The sequence below is a fragment of the Monodelphis domestica genome, chromosome X (assembly GCF_027887165.1).
Source record: "Monodelphis domestica isolate mMonDom1 chromosome X, mMonDom1.pri, whole genome shotgun sequence".
In the NCBI taxonomy this organism is placed as follows: Eukaryota; Metazoa; Chordata; class Mammalia; order Didelphimorphia; family Didelphidae; genus Monodelphis; species Monodelphis domestica.
In genome coordinates this window covers 83251900-83271052 of record NC_077235.1, presented here as the reverse complement: position 1 = coordinate 83271052, position 19153 = coordinate 83251900, and the positions used below count along the sequence as shown (strand labels likewise).

The following is a 19153-nucleotide window of genomic DNA, read 5'->3' as shown; positions in this document are numbered from 1 at the left end:
CTTGGTAATGGGTATGTTTCATGTCAATGGCTTATTAACGGCTCTTTTTTGTAGCTCCATTTAAATTTAACTCTGTTACAGCTCAATGAGTTACATAGACAATTAGTCATATATGAAGGCACCACAGGGAGTAACATCTGCTTTTGAACTTTGTCTTTGTGTCAAAAGGCAGTAAAGCCTCACGTAACATAGAAAACCTTACTGAAGTAGTGTTTGAATAGCATGTAACCTACCCAGTGAGGTGTATCAAAAGTTCATTCTGTGCTAAATAATAACTTTAACTTGAGAGTATTGAAATTTCATTTTACTTGCTAATTTCTACATTTAACAGGGCAAATTTTAGCAATATAAATACCATGTTGGTGCACTGAAATTCTTCCAACTCTTTATAAGGTTGAAATGATGCCAAATATATAGGGAAAGAGTTGGTTTTAACCTCATGACTACAGAAAGTTAGGAAAGCTTCCACTGAGTAGAAGCTAGAGGACTCTTTTCCCCACATGCCCCTCCAGCTAAAACAGGGAAGCCTATACCTAAAAGATTTCCATCTTAAAGGTTTTTAAAAAAACATCATCTTTTACAGTTGGTGATTAAGTAAGATGCACTATAGTTTATTGACTGGTCTTAGAGTCAGGAAGCCCTAATTCAAGTCCTGAATCTGTGTGACCTTGGGCCATTTACCCTCCAAGTGCCTTAAGACACATCTCTAAGACTTTGCTGTCTGTATCAGTGAAGGGAGTCTTCTCACTCACTCTCTCTATTTCTCTCTGCCTCTCTCACACACAAAGAAATGTAAATTTTAGGCTTTTAATTAGCTTAGAAATTTACTGAGTTCAACAATATCAGCCTCCCAAGGTATACTAGATATAAAGGAAACTTTTCTATGACTGAGATCTTTTAGCTAAGAAAAAAATTGCTTTCTTTAATGTGACCTGATTGATACTTGTCATTCCTTTTATATCTCATTTCTGTAGAAAAATACTGTTTTCCTAATTTTTGTTTTGTAATGTTTTATCACAGAGACAACTGAAAGCCGATGCTAAAAGAGCTATTGGGAAGCTTCAGCTTCGGGCTCTGAAACATGGAGACAAGGTATCTGTAATGCTTTGAATTCCTATTACTACTTAAAGCACCATTATCAAGATTCTATACTTCTGTTTCCTACTAAAGCATCCTAGACATTGACATTTATAATAGAGTATTAGAATGAGACATAGAGTAATGGATAGAGGGCTAGCCGTGGAGTTAAGAAGGCCTAGGTTCAAGAGCCACCCTCTGTATTTACACACACACACACACACACACACACACACACACATCTATGACCATGGGAAAGACATGTAATATCTCAGTGCTTTGAACAACTCTCTGAGTCTTTATTGGTAGAGGAAGTTTCCACATGAGGAGTTCCCTACACCAATGAAATCATAGCTATGAACTCCAAAACAAAAGGATACCCTCATCTCCTTGATGCCTAGTGCTCTAACTTAGGTGACAATTTTTTCAGGGGGGTAGAATAGCTAGTCCTAAGCTAGCACTAATGAATAAAAAGTTCCCCATTAGAAATTTTTCTAGAATTTCAATAAAAGGGTATTTTGTGGATTACAACTCATACCAAAAGATCAAGGAAGGTTTTGAAATCAGTGCCAAATATTGCTTTATTTTTTACCTCTTTGGTGGACCATGTCTTTTGAAAATGTACTGGTAGATATGTATAATTGATATCAGAGCATTCTCAGTGGTTAGGGAGCAGGCTGGAGAGAGGGAAAGTATTTAAAACCAAAATTTAAATTTAAAAAGAAAAGAAAATGTCTAATCTAGTTCAGTGTTGGTAAAGTATTGGCATGTGTGTGTGGGCTGACACAGGGAAGCTACTCTGTTCCCCCTCTTCCCAGAACCTGAGGACATTTTTTGCATGCCCCACCCCTCTGTCCATCCACCGAAAGCTAGGACTTCCTCTCTCCACTCTCTGGGGTAATGCAGTGGGGCTCACAGGTAGCTAGAAGTTGCAGTTTGGACGCACAAACTTAAAAACCTTTGCCAACGCTGGTCTGGTTGGACTTTGTAAATTAGATGGTCACTTGGTCATACTTTCTTCTGTTTTTTTTCCAGAAGTTGTGACTGTTATACAAGTTATATTCTGATTTTACTATATAATCTGGTGGTTAAAAATTAAAGTTAATAAATATTAATGAACTAGAGAAAAGAATGAAATTCATTTGAAATAACAAAAGGTCCAAAATCTTAAGAAAAATGGGAAAAAGCAGGAAAGAAGACGGTTTGGTACTACCCAATCTTAAATAGTTTTATAAAGCAGTAATCATAAAAATTCCTTGATACTGACTAAAAATTAAAAAGTAGATCAGTAGAGAGGATAAACAAATAATACTCCAAAGCTATCAAGCAAAGCAATCCAATATCCAATGAACCCAAGAATACAAGTAGTTTACTTGAGGAAGGACTCCTAGGAAGTCTGGAAAGCCATTTATTAAAAATTAGATCTAATATAGCATCTTACATGACATGCCACAAACACTCTAAATAGACATACATGTGACCTAAGTACCAAAGGTCACATCATTAAAAGAAGTAAGATAGATAGATAGATAGATAGATAGACAGACAGACAGACAGACAGACAGATATCTTTAAAGCTGTGGCTAAGGGAAAATTATTAACCAAGTAAAAGATATAAGTGAACATATAAGAAAAAGAGACAATTTTATATACCCAAAAAAGCTGTCACAAAAACAAAATCATTACATCCGTTGCGGAAAATGTCTGCGTCAAACCTGATAAAAATCCAATATCCAAGATATATAGGAAATTGATGCAGACATATAAGACCAGATGAGCAGAGCGCTTTCAGAAAAACCTGAAGAGACTTACATGAACTGATGCAAAGAGAGGTGAGCAGAATCAAGAGAACAGTGACAAAAATAGTTACAATGATTGACTGTTAATGGTTATTTTCAGCAATACAATGATCCAGAACTATTCTGAAGGACTTATGATGAAAAATTCTATCCTTCTCTAGAGAATGAACTGAATATATATCAAAGCATTACCATTTTTTTATTTTTTTATGTTTTTTTCTTTTCTTTCTTTCTGTCTTTTATCATTTGACTAATATGGAAAATATGTTTTGCCTAACTGCACATATATAACCCATATTGAATTGCTTGCCTTCCGAAATTGGAGGGAAGGAGAGAATTTGGAAATCAAAAATTTAAAAAACAGATGTTAAAAATTGTTTTACATGGGGCAGAACAATGGATAAAGTCAGAAGGACATGGGTTCAAATCTGACCTCAGACACATCTAAAATATGTGACTTTGGACAAATCACTTAACTCCAATTGCCTGGCCCTTGCTGCTCTTCTGTCTTAGAATTGATACTAAGACAGAGGGTCGGGGTTTTAAAAAAATTATTTTTACATGTAATTTGAAAAAAAGGTGTTTTTTTTAAAAGGGGAGAAATATATAAGACAAGCATCAATTCCCAGTAGGAGATGAACAGCTTACCGCAGAAGAAATACAGAGTACTAGCCACCTTATGGAAAAATGCTGCAAATCACTAATAATAAAAAAATGGAGACTTTAGAATCTCTGAGGTTTCACCTCTCACCCATAAATTTGTCAAAGATAATAAAGGATGGAAAGAGTTGATGTTAGAGGAGTTGTAGGAAAGCAGGCATCCTGATGATATGCTACTAGAGTTGGGAACTCCTTGGTCCAACTGATCCAGAAAACACTTTGGAATTGTGCCAAAGAAGTATGAATACAATACTGGGTTCTACACCCAAAGGAGTCAAAAACAGCGAGAAAAACCTGTGTGTGTGTGTGTGTGTGTGTGTGTGTGTGTGTGTGTGTGTGTGTGTGTGTGTGTGTGTGTATTTCAACAGTTATTGTATCACACTTTGGGGTATTTTTAAAACCTGTCTTAGAGTCTTCTGTCTCAGAGTCACTACTATGTATTGGTTCCAAGGCAGAAGAGTGGTAAGGGCTAGACAATGGGGGTCAAGTGACTTGCCCAGGGTCACACAGCTGGGAAGTGTCTGAATCTAGATTTGAACCCAGGAGCTCCTTTCTCTAGATCTGGCTCTCTAGCATACACTGAGCCACCCAGTTGCCCCTCTTAGTATTAATTCTAAGACAGAAAAGCAGTAAGAGCTAGGCAATGGGGATGAGAGACTTGCCCAGGGTCACCTAGCTAGGTAGGAAGTATCTGAGGCCAGATTTAAACCCAGGTCCTCCCATCTCCAGGCCTGACTTTCTATCCACTGAGCCACCGAGTTGCCTCCCTTAGTATCATGTTTTGTAGTAGTCCCAAACTCAAAACAAAGTGGGTGATTCATTGATTGAGAGAACAATAAGGCACACTGACCTTCATAATAGAGAAGGAAACAACAAAGATATCAGAATTCAAATCCATGCAAGCGCTGACCCTTATGGACTCCAGAGGACTGACTATGAACCATTTTCTCCTTTTCAGATGAAAGATGGGAGGCTATAAAGACATGCATGACCAATGTGTCATTTCATTTGGTTTGGGGAAGAGGAGCAGTTTTAGGAAATGATAGTGATGATTAAAAGGAAAATTTAAAGATAATGACTGTCTCTACAATTTCTCTAGGAAACTGGACCTGATGGGGACAGCTGTGCTGTGTGCATTGAAATATTTAGGCCAAATGACATAGTCCGTATCTTAACATGCAAGTAAGTTGAATTTTCTTTTGTATCTTGGATGATGATTCCTGGGTTGTGCGTATACTCAAGGGGGCACGGGCGGGAAGGGATTGGAAGAGGGTAAGACAAACTGTCTTCACATATAGACACACCACCACAGCAATACTCTAGCTAAAAGTAGAGTCAAAGTGAGCACCCATCAGTTGGAGAATTACTGGGGAAATGCCAAGCAATCCTGCAGAATATGAATGTAATGGATTCTTTTTATCAGTAAAAAATAGCAAATAGGAGAAATTCAGATTCATGACATGAGTTGGGTGAGCCAGTGCAGATTGGAGCAAGCAGAATTGTAAAAATAAACACAATGACTACATGAGAAGATCACTGAAGGAAAGCTAAACTCTGAGTAACCAAAGGGTCAATAAAAACTTTGCAGAGATCTGGTTTCCCCCCTCAAAGTAAAGAGCTAGTTTTCTAGTAGGGCCGAAGAGTGTACATATGCATTGGCAAGTTGTTAGACCTTACTGGCTTTTCTTGGTTACAAGGGAGGGTTCAATCTGGATGAAGGAGATTTGGTTCCCCACCCAGCTACCCGGATGTCTGTGAGATAAAGAAAAAAGTCCTCAATAAAACGATGATTTAAAAATAAAATAAAACAACAAAAATATTTTTAAAAGTAGTTGGACATGGGGGGTGGGGACTTTTTAATCAATATTTCCAAGAAATAGAAAGATGAAGAACATTTTCTTTCTCTGTTCTTTGAATGTAAGTATTCTAAATTACCATTTTTATCTAAAGCACTTTTTTTCTAAGACTGCTATGTTTAACAAAAGTAGGAATCAGAGTCTCTGGCTAGTTTGGCATCCTCCTCCATTTATAATTCTATCATTATACATATTTATTTTTGTTTGTTTTTTAAAGAAAAAAACCTTTACCTTTATTGTGTATTAGTTCCAAGGCAGAAGAGTGGTAAGGGCTAGGCCATGGGGGTTAAGTGACTTGCTCAGGGTCACACAGCTGGGAAGTAGCTGAGGCCAGACTTGAATCTAGGACCTCCTGTCTCTAGGCCTGGCTCTCAATACACTGAGCTACCCAGATGCCCCTGCCCCCTTATATTCTTAACCTTTCTTCTGTCCTAGATTCCTTGGGCAGCTTTTGGGAAGCCTTTAGATCCCTTATCAAAATGATGTTTTTAAATGCCTAAGATTATAAAGCAAGCTAAATATACTGAAATACAGGTTTTTTTTAAAGTTCAAAAGTTAAGAACCTTTGATAAGCCTAACCTCCACCTGGGAAAATATAGTAATAGACTGAAAAAAAAGTTAGCACAAGGGTTAATAAAACAATAGCATTTATATAGCACTCTAAGGATTGCAAAGCACCTTACAAATATAATCTCATTTGATCCTCATAACAACCCTGGGAAGGAGGTACTGATGGGGCAATTAGGTGGCACAGTGAGCCAGATCCAGGCCTGGAGTCGGGAGGACCTGAGTTCAAATCTGACCTCATATATTTCTTAGCTGTAACCATGGCCTGTGTCTCAATCCACGGAGCTACCCAGCTGCCACCTGATTTACATTTCTTAACAGCTTTGAGGACAGTTTATTTTCGCTCCCTTTTGTAATCATGTTCCATCCATCTTCAACTGTGTCCAGTTGTTATCCCAGGGGTCTGGTAGTCTACTTCACAACTAGGTAATGATGGGCCAGTTGCCTTGTACAGAGTAGCCCTAGATTAGCCTTTTTGCTAGGTTGTGAGTGAACAACTCCTTCTGAAGCTCCAGGGAAGGGTTTTTGTATGTAGGACTTGGAGGAAATTTTCCAAGTTTACTTGGGCACCTCCATAGGTAATAATGCAATGCCAGATGGCATTAGCACATTCGAGAATGTGTTCTAAGAGGAGGAAATGGCAGGCAGGGAGCACACCCCAAAGAAAATGATAATGAAAGCTAGTTTGGATGTTTAGTAACAGATGTTGGCAAAGTACTCTTGAATTTCGGCAAATGGCAGTTGAATGAAATGATATTTCTTTTCCTCGTGCAGCCATCTTTTCCATAAGACCTGTATTGACCCTTGGCTCTTGGAACACCGGACTTGCCCAATGTGCAAATGTGATATCCTCAAAGCTTTGGGAGTTGAGGTAAATCTTAACATTTTGTATGCCAAGAAAGTTAAGGAATTTGCTACAAATGGACTTGAGCTGCAAAGAAAATCACAGCTTTATCCTTCATCTATCTTAAGTATGAGCTTTGGTCTTTGATCAAAGGGGAAAATCTTGAAATTACAAAGATCCCCTCTGATTTGATCCTCCCCTTCTCCAAGGGAATATGGAACATTTTCATTAGTTTTATTTGTACAAAACCTTTTTAATTGAATGTATTCCACATTATCCATTTTGTATCTCACAATGCTTTCCATCTCTTGTTTACTCAAAAATTCTATCTATAAATCTGATAAGTAATAATGCACTTTGTCCTTTTAATTTGCTTATGATATCTTCCTTTATGCTTGTATCCATTTTGATCTTATCTGATGAAATGGCGTCAGATATTGTTCTATATAGCATTTTACTGGTGATCTGAGAGGGAGCCAAGTATGGTATTTTCAAAAGATCTGAGTCAGGGTTCTAACCATTTCTTTCTCACTCGCTAGCCTAGCTAATTTACCTCCCAAGCCAATTTTCTGTCTTCTCCTATTCTTATCCTCTGCGGACACAATTTTCTGGTTGATTATAGTGCATTTAGAAGTCTTTCATTTGATGAATAAAGAAAAGATAATGACGATCATTTGTACACAACATGAAGTCTGAGTTTTTTAAATGTTTGTCTGCTCTCTGAAGGCTGATGTGGAAGCGGGGACTGTGTCCTTCCAAACCGCTGGCTCCAACCCTAACATCAATGGATCGCCAGAAACTTATTCCCCTCGTGAAGACGATAGCCACAGTGAGACAGCCTCTTCTGGGTATGCTTCGGTCCAAGGTGCAGACGAGCCACCCCTGGAGGAGCGTGCTCAGGCCCAGAGCAAGTATTCATTCGGATTCCTTCTCGAGCATCAGAGAGGCCCCCACAGCAACTCACTCTATACTGCATATGCTGCCCACTAACCCCTGCTTTATGGGCGCATGCCATAATTTTTTTTCAATTGGAGAGTGAGCCTAATGGGAAATACCCACCCCTACACACACACACACACACACACTCTCACACATACTCACACACACACAGAAATATGGGAGATTAATTGAAGACAATTGAAAGATCACCATTTCCACCATCACAGCAAGAGCTTAGGTTTATTTCCATGGTGACAAGCTAGGCTTTCCACAGCACTCTCTTCCCTCTCTCATTTGGACCCTCATAACAAAGCTGGGAAAACAAGAATTATTATCTCCAAGGAGATAAAGACAGTAGTGGCCAAGGAAGCTAAGCGACTTGCTCTAGGTCCGACAGCTCCTCGGTGGCAGTCTCAAACCGTGGTCTTTTGACTCTTAAATACAATGTTGTTTCTACCATTGAAATGCCAAAGGAATTATTGTGAGGTTCCTCTAAATTAGAAGACCTGCCCTTCACTGTCTTTGAATGTTAGTTTACAGGTCATTAACTATGTGCAAGAGAAATCCACACAGAGAACCGTTTACTGTAATCTACAGGAGCACCTCCTATATGCCAGGCACTGTATTTGATGCTGGGGATACAAAGATGAAATCAGACACAGTCCATGCTCTCAAACAGTCCATCAATTGATAAGCCTTTTTAAAGTACCTACTATGTGCCAAACAAGTTCAATGAATACAACAATCCCTACTCTCAAGAGCTCATACCCTAATAGGGAGGCAAGAGGACATGTCCTGATGTGTTGGGCCTCAAACAACGTGGCCCTTCACAAGGCCTTTACTAAAGGCTTGTCCAGCTTGAGAAGGCCTACTGGAGTTTGGGCTCTGTTGGCATAGCCTTCAAGAGGCCAGGTCCACATCCGCATCATAATAACATGTGGGTATAGACCTTTACTGAAGGCCTGGAATTATTCAAATTAAGCTGGTTGGATCTTGGAGTAATGATATGAAATAGCAAATGGACACCAAGAGTTACAAAGTCATCAGATATCTTATATAAATCTTTGACACCCCTATAAACATTGATGGCTTCTTCTAAATTGAGCTTGAAGACATTACTGGAAATACTGCCATAGGAGTAAGTGTTTCTACTTCATCTGACTTTGCCCCTGCCCTATTAAAAGGAATGGTTCTGCCCACTGAAGTAAATTGCATACCCCTGATGATTGTTCAACTTCCCAACTTGGGAACATGGCAGGCATAAAAGAGGGGGCACAGAGAAGCAAAAATGGGCAAGGCTAGACGATTCTCTCAATTGATATCTTAGAAGCTCTACATACTATTTAAACAATATATATATTTTTAAATATTTTTTCACTGAAATGATGGGATAGGACTGTTTGGGATTGGACTTTTGATTTCATTGGTGTACAGAAATTATGATGAAGTAACCCCCTTTACCCATGCAGGTTGGCACCTTCTTTACAATTTACTGTTTTGGAAATTTTCCAGGGCACTGAGTACTTAAGTGACGCGTCCAGGGTCACTTGAACCCAAGTTTCCTGGACTCTGAGACTGGCTCTCTATCTACTATTCCATGCTGCCTCTCACTGAAACTCTACGATTTATTTACAGCTTATGGGAATGAGTTGGTTTGACATGGCTACTTCTATCATTTTTGACTGTGTCCCATAGAGAAAACCAGATTTTTATGAAGGATATGCAGAGAACGAGAAGAAGGGGTTATGTTAAAGTGAGGGAACTGTTTGGTACAGATCTGGTTTAAACAATTCTGTGACCTTCTTTTCTGAATCTCTAGTTTGTGTGCCTTGCATATAAGTACACATGTCTTGGGCATTCAGTTGATAGAATTTATTCCCTGTATTCTATCAGTCTCATGGATTTTCATTCAACAAGTATTTGCCTTTGAGCCATGGTACTTGACTTCTTAAGAGAACAGAGAAAAAATGTGACAGTCCCTGACTTTGGGAGTTTACAGTCTAGGTGGAAAGGCATTCACAAAATATAAAAGAAGAGTTAAAAACAAAAGAGTGCATGATAATGTGTAAATCACATGCAGCACTACTGAGAGGGGATATGGAGTAGGAAGGAAAAGAAGGAAGGAGGCATAGTATGATATACTCTGGTTTGGGGAGAGCTAGAGAGGATTCCCTGGACTCAAATTTTGCCCAATTCAGCCCTGGAGTGATGAACCACTCTCAAGAAGATAATTCTGAACTTAGAAAGGGAGGTAGTTATAGAAGGAATTGTCTAAAGAGATCAGTCTGAGTGCTCAGGGAACTCCTTGGCCAGATTCTGAGTGTAAGAAGGACACATACACCACGTGGAAGCAAGAGCAGTTATAAAACCTGCTCAGAAAGAGCTCAGCTGGCCAGAAATGCTAAGAAGATGGTGAGAAGGCTTTTTAAAGCTCTTGGAAAAAAGAAGAGGTTCAGTGACGAGCTAGGACCATTGCTAAGGGTGGGAGTGGGGTGATAACTGATGGCAGAGAGAAAGCAAAATTGCCCAAATCTGATTTTACTTCTTTTTTTGCCAAGAACACTCAGAACAGACATGACAAGATGGTGCATACCAAGTTAAAACCCAGCTAGTGAGAGAGTACCCAATTGCCATTGATGAGTTCAAGCCACAAAGCCCAGGTAGACTATATCAGGTTTAGACTTAGAAGGGACCTTAGAGGTCATCATCTATGCCAACCCGCTCAATTTAAAGATGAAGAAACTGAAGCCAAGAGATGTATACTGACATGTCCAAGGTCACACAGGTGGCAAAGCTAGAGTTTGAATCCAGGTCCTTGGCCTTCTAACCCAGCACAGTACTGAAAGAACTGGTTGGTGTAATCTGTTATCTGAGGTCCTGGGTTCAGTGATCTTTGAGCGTGGACAACCAGAGATACCATAGGACTGGAAAACAAATGGCTCAATCTCCAGAAGAAAGGTAAGAGTTAGTGAGGTTGTTATAAAACATGTTATCTAAGAAATAGTTTTTGAATGTCTAGAAAAAGAAACTGTGATCACTGAGAGCCAAGATGGCTTCATCCAGAATATGTCATGCAAGACTAACCTTATTTTCTTTTTAACAGGGTTATTATAAGACTGGAAAGTCAGTGGAATGCTATCTAGACCAAGGATTTCTTAGTTTTTTAAGGGTCTTAAACCCTTTTGGCTGCCTGGTAAAACCTATGGACCTCTTTTTTCAGAATCAAGTTTTAAAATGCATATGTTTCCATTTAACTTGAACAAAACAGTAAACTAAGGCAGGTCTCTGAGCAAGATAACATTTTTTAGCAGGAGTATACTACCTGTTGATAATTGGGTCGGTGGCTTATCTCCATTCTTCCCAAAGATTCCACAAAGATAGATGGCTCCTTCCTTATAGGTTTTAGGGAGTACAAAACAAGGAACAGAACAGCGTAGATGGCATTATAAGATTGAGTACAAAATGATAGGTTACAGAGCTGAGGTACAGGCAACAACCCTGCTTCTTATGAGACTAAGCAGTGTTCATTGTTGGAATCCAGGTGCAAGACTTTTGAATAGCAAACCAGACATCCTTGAAGGATAGCTTGGTCTGAACCAAGTTCAGAGACAAAAGAACCATGATTTAAGCAGTTACAGGACAAAATCAATTAACTGCATACAGGATGGATAAGAAAATGATCCAGGATTAATTTAATCTTCTCACAAAGAATAAAATACAAAGGACTGCAAAGGAAACCAATTATATTGAAATACAGCCATCAAAATATAATTTTTAAAAGCCACGAATTCATAAACCCCAAGTTAGAAACCCCTGAGCAAAGTGTCTTAGGAGCATGCTAGAAAGTGTTGAAGAAAAATTCAGTACTCCCATTTTTTAGCCCAAGTCTCTTCAAGACCATTTTTCCTATGTAATATGTCTGTCTGCTTGGAGAGAGGCCCAAAAAGGCAGCTTTCAATCCCTTGCTAGTTGGAATTCTCTCTGACACAAGCAATGGCTGCTTGTTTTTTAGAGTACTCATGAAAGAAAATGCAAAATCACACTATAATGAGAGTATGTGGTTTATTCTAGGATTTTTGTCCCCAGGCCCATTTTCCCCTACTTAACCACTGAGGAAGCCCTCTTTATATAGACAAAGTGATGCCCTTCTTAGTTGGAATAAACCAGGAGACATTCCCACTCTTAGTGGAGGTACAGGATTAACAAGATTCAGTCTCTACGTTTCAGGGAAAGTCTCCCAGAAATTGAGGAAGTCTTTTATTCAAAGATCAATCGGGTCTTTGATTTAGCTGTGTACAAGGGCCCAGGACACTGCCATTGGTGGTGTTTGTATGCTTCCACAAACTTAGATAGGACGCACTGGTGAATTTGAAACTGGTCAAATGACCAGACTCAAAGGATAGTTATTGCTGGTTTGGTATCAACTTGGAGTTGAGCTGTCCAGTACAGTGAGTGCCCCTGGGGACCGTTAGCATTTTAGTACATTTTGGTATTTAGTATTTTTTCTCAGCAACTTAGATATAAGGCTAGATAGAATCAATCAACCCAAAAGGATCTCGACAGGAAACTGAATAATAAAAAAGTTCTCAAAACTTGGATTTAAAAAAAGAAACATTACAAGCACAATAAGCAGCAACCAAATGATGTTTCTTAAGCCCAAATCTGACCATGTCACATCCTTAGCCTGCGAATTCCCATGGCCCTCTGTTGCTTCTAGTATCAAGCCTTTTTACAACCTGGCTCTTTATGACCTGTCTTTCCAGCCTCCCTGTATTGCTCCCTTTCCCACCTTCTAAAATTTAGCCAAATTAGCCTTCCCTCTCTCTGTGCCTCACTCAGGACATTTCCACACCTTTGCAAAACCCATTCATTACTCATGCTTGGAATATATCACCTCCTCACAGCTGCCTTGTAGAATCCTTCCTAAGGCCTTCAGGACCCAGTTCATGCATCACCCTCTACCTCAAGCTTTTCCTGATCTCTCCCAACTGTTTTACTCACCCTCCCCAAACCCCCTTGTATTTATTTTGCATATATCCATTGTCTATATTTACATGCATGTGTTTTTGTCTCCCCTTATAGAGTGGAAGCTCCGAAGGGGCGAGGATTATTTCATTTTTTTTAATGTGTATCTCCAGCACTTAGCACAGTGTCTAGCACCTAGTTGATTTTAATAAATGTTTGTTGATTGATCAATCAGAGTCCAGGGAAGGCATGTCTATACAGGCATTCCTCTCAGAAGGATCTGGGCATTTAGTGGTCTGAGTCAACAGTAAGTTATAGCAGCCAAAAGTCCCAAATGCAATCATAGACTGCCTAAATAAAGACCTGATTCAGGATGAAAGAAGATAATCAATAGGCCTGTTCAGACCACATCTCTCTGGAACATCGTGTTCATTTCTAGCCATCCCATTTTGAAAAGGTCACTAAGAAAATGGAGAGTGTCCAGAGAGGGGCAACCAGGATGGTGAAGGGCCTCAAGTTCATGCCATATGAGGATCATCTGGAGGAACTAGGGGTATTTAGCCTGGAAAAGAGGCCTATGGTGTTGGGGAGTAAGGAGGATAAAAGGAATGATGGCTGGCTTCAAGTATTTAGGTGAGAGTTTCAGAGAGATAAATTTAGGGTAGATGTCAGAAAAATTTGCTAAAATTTAGAGCTGTCCAAAAGTGGAATGGGGAAGTCCCAAGTTCCATAGCATTTTAGAACTAGAGCTAGAAGGGGCCCAGAAGCTATGGAGTCCAACCTCCTCATTTTACAGGAAACTAAGGTCCAGGGAGGGGAAAGCACTTGTGTGAAATCCCCCACAGCCTTTAAGAGCTAGAGCTAGAAAGGACTACAGAAGCCAGCTAGTCCAGATCACTCATTTTATGGAGGAGAAACTGAGGCCCAGAGTAGGGTCTTATTGTCTTTTCAAGTAAATAGAAATAAGTAAAGAGATGAGTCAGAATTTGAATTAATTTCTTCATCAAATCTAGTACTTTCTTTCTTTTTTTTTTTAAACCATTACCTTCTGTCTTGGAGTCAATACTGTGTATTGGCTCCAAGGCAGAAGAGTGGTAAGGGCTAGGCAATGGGGGTCAAGTGACTTGCCCAGGGTCACACAGCTGGGAAGTAGCTGAGGCCAGATTTGAACCTAGGACCTCCCATCTCTAGGACTGGCTCTCAATCCACTGAGCTACCCAGCTGCCCCCAAATCTAGTACTTTCTAATGTACTTATGTAAACAGGATTCTTTTTTTTAAAACATAGGTCAGGCTAGGTGACCTCAGTTTCCCAGCTGCCCGAGGGCCAAGGTTCTGCATCTCCACGAGCCCCAACCTAGGTTTACCTCTAATAGAATGCTGAGGATCCAAGTAGTATAATGCAAAAGCACAACATGAAATGGCATAGTAAGACATATAGGCTAACACACCTCCCACAAAAACATACACCATCAGTGAGAAGAGTGGCACATGCAAGGAAGGGCTCACCACTGGTGGAAGGGTAACACAGACCTCTCATGCTGCAGGGTTGGTGATTTCTTCCAGGGGCTTGTGCTGGGCCTGCTTCTTACTGGTCTCCACTGGACATGTAGCCTCCAGTGAATATTCTTCTGCCTGGATTCTGCCAGCATGTGGCTGTGCTGCTTTTTTGCTTCTAGCTTTAGTTGAAGTTTTTCACTCTAGAGTTCTCGTTGTTGCTCTCTCTTAATTCAAAGCCAGGGGACATATATACACATACATATATGCATATATATGTATGTGGATATAGACATACATATGTGTGTGTGCACAAATACAAACACATACACATGCCCCTCTTTTAGGAAAGCAGCCAGTTGGGCCTTAGATCAGCAAAAGTCCTAAGGGAGAAATGATCTCAAACCTTCTTTACCTTTTCTTTTTTTTCCTTTCAGGATCTCCAGCAGGAGATTCTCAGGCCCTGATAGCCAGCTCTTTAGAACCAAGAATGAGACCCTTCTAGCTAAGGAGCTCTTGCCTTCCAGCTCCAGCCTGTGCTCCTAGTTAGCGGTTTATGTATTTCCTCATTTTAATCTCTGGAGGCTAGCTCTCTCCCTTTTCTTTATCCACATAAAGACTATTAACCTAATCATTCATAAACAGTTCTGGGTTTCCTGGCTGCCTGGTTTTCTAACTCCAAGCCCCCCAATCAATCAACAATCATTTATTTGTTATCATCTATTTATTGTCTCCCATGTAAATGTTTCATGATACTCTCACGATTTGGGGAGAAAGTAAGGAAAGCCTCTAGCAGGTTGGGTGAAACCTCTGTGGCAAACTTATGGGAGAAACTAGATCATGTCTCTCAGGATAGGCAGACACTGATGGGTTGCAATCTGCTTTGCTGGAGGGAACTCCTAAATGATGCGAATGCAGATCTATTTGGAGTGGGGATAGGCCCATAGGACAAATCTAACTCCAGGGGGCAAGACCTTGGTCTCTTCAACCTACCTGCCACCCTCCTAGCCCTTCAGATGTTGTTACTGCCAGCCAGGCTTGCAGAGGCTTTAACTCCCCCTTAAACTGCCACCTCTTAAGATTGGGATTTGGCAAATAAGGGAATGATCAGAGGAAGGTAGGATTTATCAGGTAAAGTCTCTTAGAAATGCATTTGCTGTTTGATCTTAGATCAAGAAAGAAGGATAAGCTGAAAAACCCTTTCTGGAGTGTGACAGAGATTGTCCAGAGGCAATCTCTTGGATAAAATTTAAACTACTCTGCCTGGCATCTAAGGCCATTCTGAAGACTGATTCCCACCTACCTTTCCAGTCTTATTTCCTATTCTTCCTTATTCACTTTGATGCAGTCTCCAATCAGTAAGAATTCATTAAGCACTTACCATGTGCTAGGCACTATGCTAAGGACTTGGGATACAAAGAAAGACAAAACAAGTGGTCTCTGCTCTCAAGGATCTCACATTCTAATGGGGGAGATAAGAAGTGAATAACCAAGTACACACAGTGAAAATGGAAAGTAACCTCTGAGGGAAGGCTCTACAAACTGGAGGTACCAGGAAAAGACCCCTTTAGAAGATAAGATTTGAGCTGAGTTTTAAATGAAGCCAGAAAGATTAGAGTTGAAGATGAGAAGGGAGAGCATTCCTGGCATGGGGGGATGATCAGTGCAAATATCCAGAGGTGGGAGATGAAATTTTGTGTATGAGAAACAGCAAGTAGGCCAAGGTAACTGGATCCTAGGGTCCATGGAGGGGAGTAAAGTATAGAAGGAACCAGGTTATGAAGTACTTTAAATGCCCCTAAACTACTAGCTGTTCCTCAAACAGATTATGCCATTCCTATCTCACTGCCCTCTAACAAGCTTTATCTCAAGCCTGAATCCACTCCCTTCTCAAATATACTTTTAGCATCTTTCAAGGCTCTCCTCAGCTGCTACCTCCTCCACAAGCCTCCCCTAGTTCCCTCTACCCTGAGTTGTTAACAAACTCACTCTCCTCAAATGACCTTACATTTACTTGCCTTTGTGTCAGATGGATCATCAAGGGACCATGTAAAGGTCAGGTACAAGATAAGATCTTTGAGGAAGTATCCTCCAGGTACCATGTAAGATCTTTGAGGGCATGGCCGGCTTCCTTTTTTGGTTCTATGCGCAATGCTTTGCTCGACATTTGAGTTGAATTTGGGAAAAGTACTTAATCTTTGGGATAGTATTTGGCAGTATCTAACTATGACACGGTCCTAAACTTGTCATTTCTTTCCAAAGCTGATCATCTGCGTCTAGTCAACCACGACGCAAGTTCTGTGGCAGTGGATGTCCTTCCCCAGCTTGACAACCCCGCATTTGAAGCAGATGAACTAAATGTTCCTGAAGCTCCCATTCATCAAATTAAGTCATGAAATGTGTACTGATGGAAAACTTGAAGCTTTGGTTTAAGATAGAATTGCCAACCAGAGTACATTTTGCTAATAATGACCTGGTTTAAATAGCAGCAGGGATATTGGAGATGTTAAGATTATTTAATAGATCATGCTTAAATGGCTCATAATATTTAACCTATTAAACTGTCTCATTTTCCACCAGCTCATGTTAACACTTCATAGGGAAGATTCCTCTCACCAGTTTGTGATGGAGACTTTCAATGTTCAGGAGAGCTTTTCAAAGGATTGTCTTTGCATTAGCAACAATTTTCTTAGGGAAAAGTTTGCATTGAACTATGGAGCAGCTAAAATTACCTATCTTGTGGTAGTCCTTTTCTTTAATTTTTTAAAAATCAGTTAGAGACAAGAAAAACGTCCACTTGTCTCCAAATAGTCCTGTTGATCTGATTTCAAAATCAATGCAAACATTAGATAAATATCTATTTAATGAAATGCCTGCTTTAGCCACATAAATTAACTTGCAAATTCAAGTTCAAGCGCCATTTAGTAATTTCGGATTCTCAAAAGCAGGTTTAACAGAAATCCACAAGTGAAATGTCTGTTTGCAGACATAGGTGAACTCCTTAACAGAATTTAGAAGAATTTGGCATATATTATTTACTAGCCAAAATTTTATTAGAGGAAAAAGGCCCTTGGAAAAATTTCAGTCCATTTCTACAAACATTTGAGTCACATGCTATGGACCCATTTTTAAAAGCACACTATATAAATTGGCACATAATTTTAGATGTGAGCATAGGAGAATATCACAATCCAGCTGATATATTCATTTTTTGTCTGCAAGTATGAATCTACAAAGTGACTTGTGAAGAATGTGGTCCTTGGAAGTGGTGACATTAAATTCCACTTAGTTGAATTGAAATTGCAGGAGTTGAACCACAATTCTTTAATGTAGCTATAAGCTAGTTAGATAGATTTTCTTGAAGTTTGCAGGAGAAGGGAGAGGATGCCAGGTGCCTTAAATATAAAGTTTGCTTCATCCACCAAAGCTAACTAGTGATACTTCAAAATGCACTTTATTTTTATTCTCTGTGGCTTATCTTTTACTTTAAGATATTTTGCTTGTTTTTAACTCCCCGCCCCCTCCCAGTACTGACGCTTGCAGAATTTCACCAACTAATGTATTTTGTTTGATGTATTTGAAAAGAATGAAATCATCTCATTCTAACTTGGATATTGTGATTGAAGCACTGTAAATATGTTCATGATTTGTATTGACTTTCTTGGAAACTAATGTAAATAAGATAATAAAAGTCATGCATATTAAGTGGCTGTCTGTGCCTTTAATGAAAGGAGTAATCTTATAATAAAGCTCATATCAACAATTCAGGGTTGGAAGACTAATCACAATTTCCCCACAGAAGCCGAGAAGCCTGGTTGCCTGGCCAAAATTTCCATTTAAATCTTTGGAGATATTTAAAATGAAATCACAGATCTAGACTTAGAAGACACCTCAGAAGCCATCTTAATCCAACCCCCCTTTCCACAGATGAGGAAACTGAGGTGCAGAGAGAAGGAGGGTCTTGCCCAAGATCACATATGAGATCCTTGAGCTGGAAGGGACCCCAGAAGCCATCTGGTACAACTCCATTCTACAGATTAGGAAACTGAGGTGCAGAGAGGGGAAGGGACTTGACTACTGTCACACAGTATATGGTAGGACAGGGACTCAAACTCAGGTTATCTGAGCACTCTTTGTACCTATGAGATATATGTTTCTGGTAAGAGATAACTTCATAATGAGTTTTGACTAAGGAATTTGTACCTTAGATGACCTACCTTCCCATGGCAGCATCCCATCCCAAGAACAGAAATGACTCAAGTCCCTAAAAGCTACTAGCATTCTGGGTGGTAAGGGAAACATTGTTTCAATCAGAGAAAGGTTGGAGATGGAGCAGGGATAGGACTCATTGCCATCTGGCATTAATTCCCTCATGAATATATATTTTTATAATGATAGACACAAGAAATTAGAGCAGTTTGGGTAAGACCTCCAGGTTGTTACTTATAATCCTTTGGCAATAATCATTTTTTCCCTCTCAACTCTTTTTTGTTGAGCTATATGATTATATGCCAGAAACCCTTTGGACAACTGAATACACAAGTACAAATGAACTTGGTGAATATATGCATACATATGTCATTTTTAAACCATTAAATAGGTTTAAATTCTCTATGAAAGCACCACCATATTTGGCTTTTTCCTCTGAAGCTACATTTTCATATATCTAGTTTACTTAAAATAGGATATACCCACATCTTATCAACATTGTAATCACTAACACTTCAATATTTGAATGAGTCCAAGATTTCATGGTGTTACTAATAGTACAGATCACAACTCACCTCACGTTTCAATAGAACTATCATCTCATAGGACAGTGATGGTGAACCTTTTAGAGGGATGGGTAATGTCCTCAGGTGTGTGAGGTGTGTGACAGGGAAGGGAGCAGCCCAGCCCAGAGTCCCTCTGGCTTTCCAGTAGCGAACTCTGACAAACACTGCTAGGGCAA

General features: G+C 39.7%; 1 protein-coding gene across 4 annotated transcripts in view; it reads left to right on the top strand.

The window, feature by feature from the left end:
- RNF128 (ring finger protein 128) overlaps positions 1-17907 on the top strand; it is a 112766-nt gene extending 94859 nt beyond the window's left edge. For 2 of the 4 annotated variants that reach the window (XM_001378548.3, XM_056808896.1), the window contains exons 3-7: positions 1021-1092; positions 4636-4718; positions 6734-6830; positions 7530-7710; positions 16465-17907. In XM_001378548.3, the coding sequence (XP_001378585.2) occupies positions 1021-1092; positions 4636-4718; positions 6734-6830; positions 7530-7710; positions 16465-16598 (567 nt within the window). In that variant the 3' untranslated portion in view covers positions 16599-17907. Of the gene's footprint in view, positions 1-1020; positions 1093-4635; positions 4719-6733; positions 6831-7529; positions 7715-16464 lie in introns of all 4 variants that reach the window. The other 2 variants (XM_056808898.1, XM_056808897.1) reach the window with 2 other exon arrangements.
- Positions 17908-19153: the final 1246 nt, after the last annotated feature.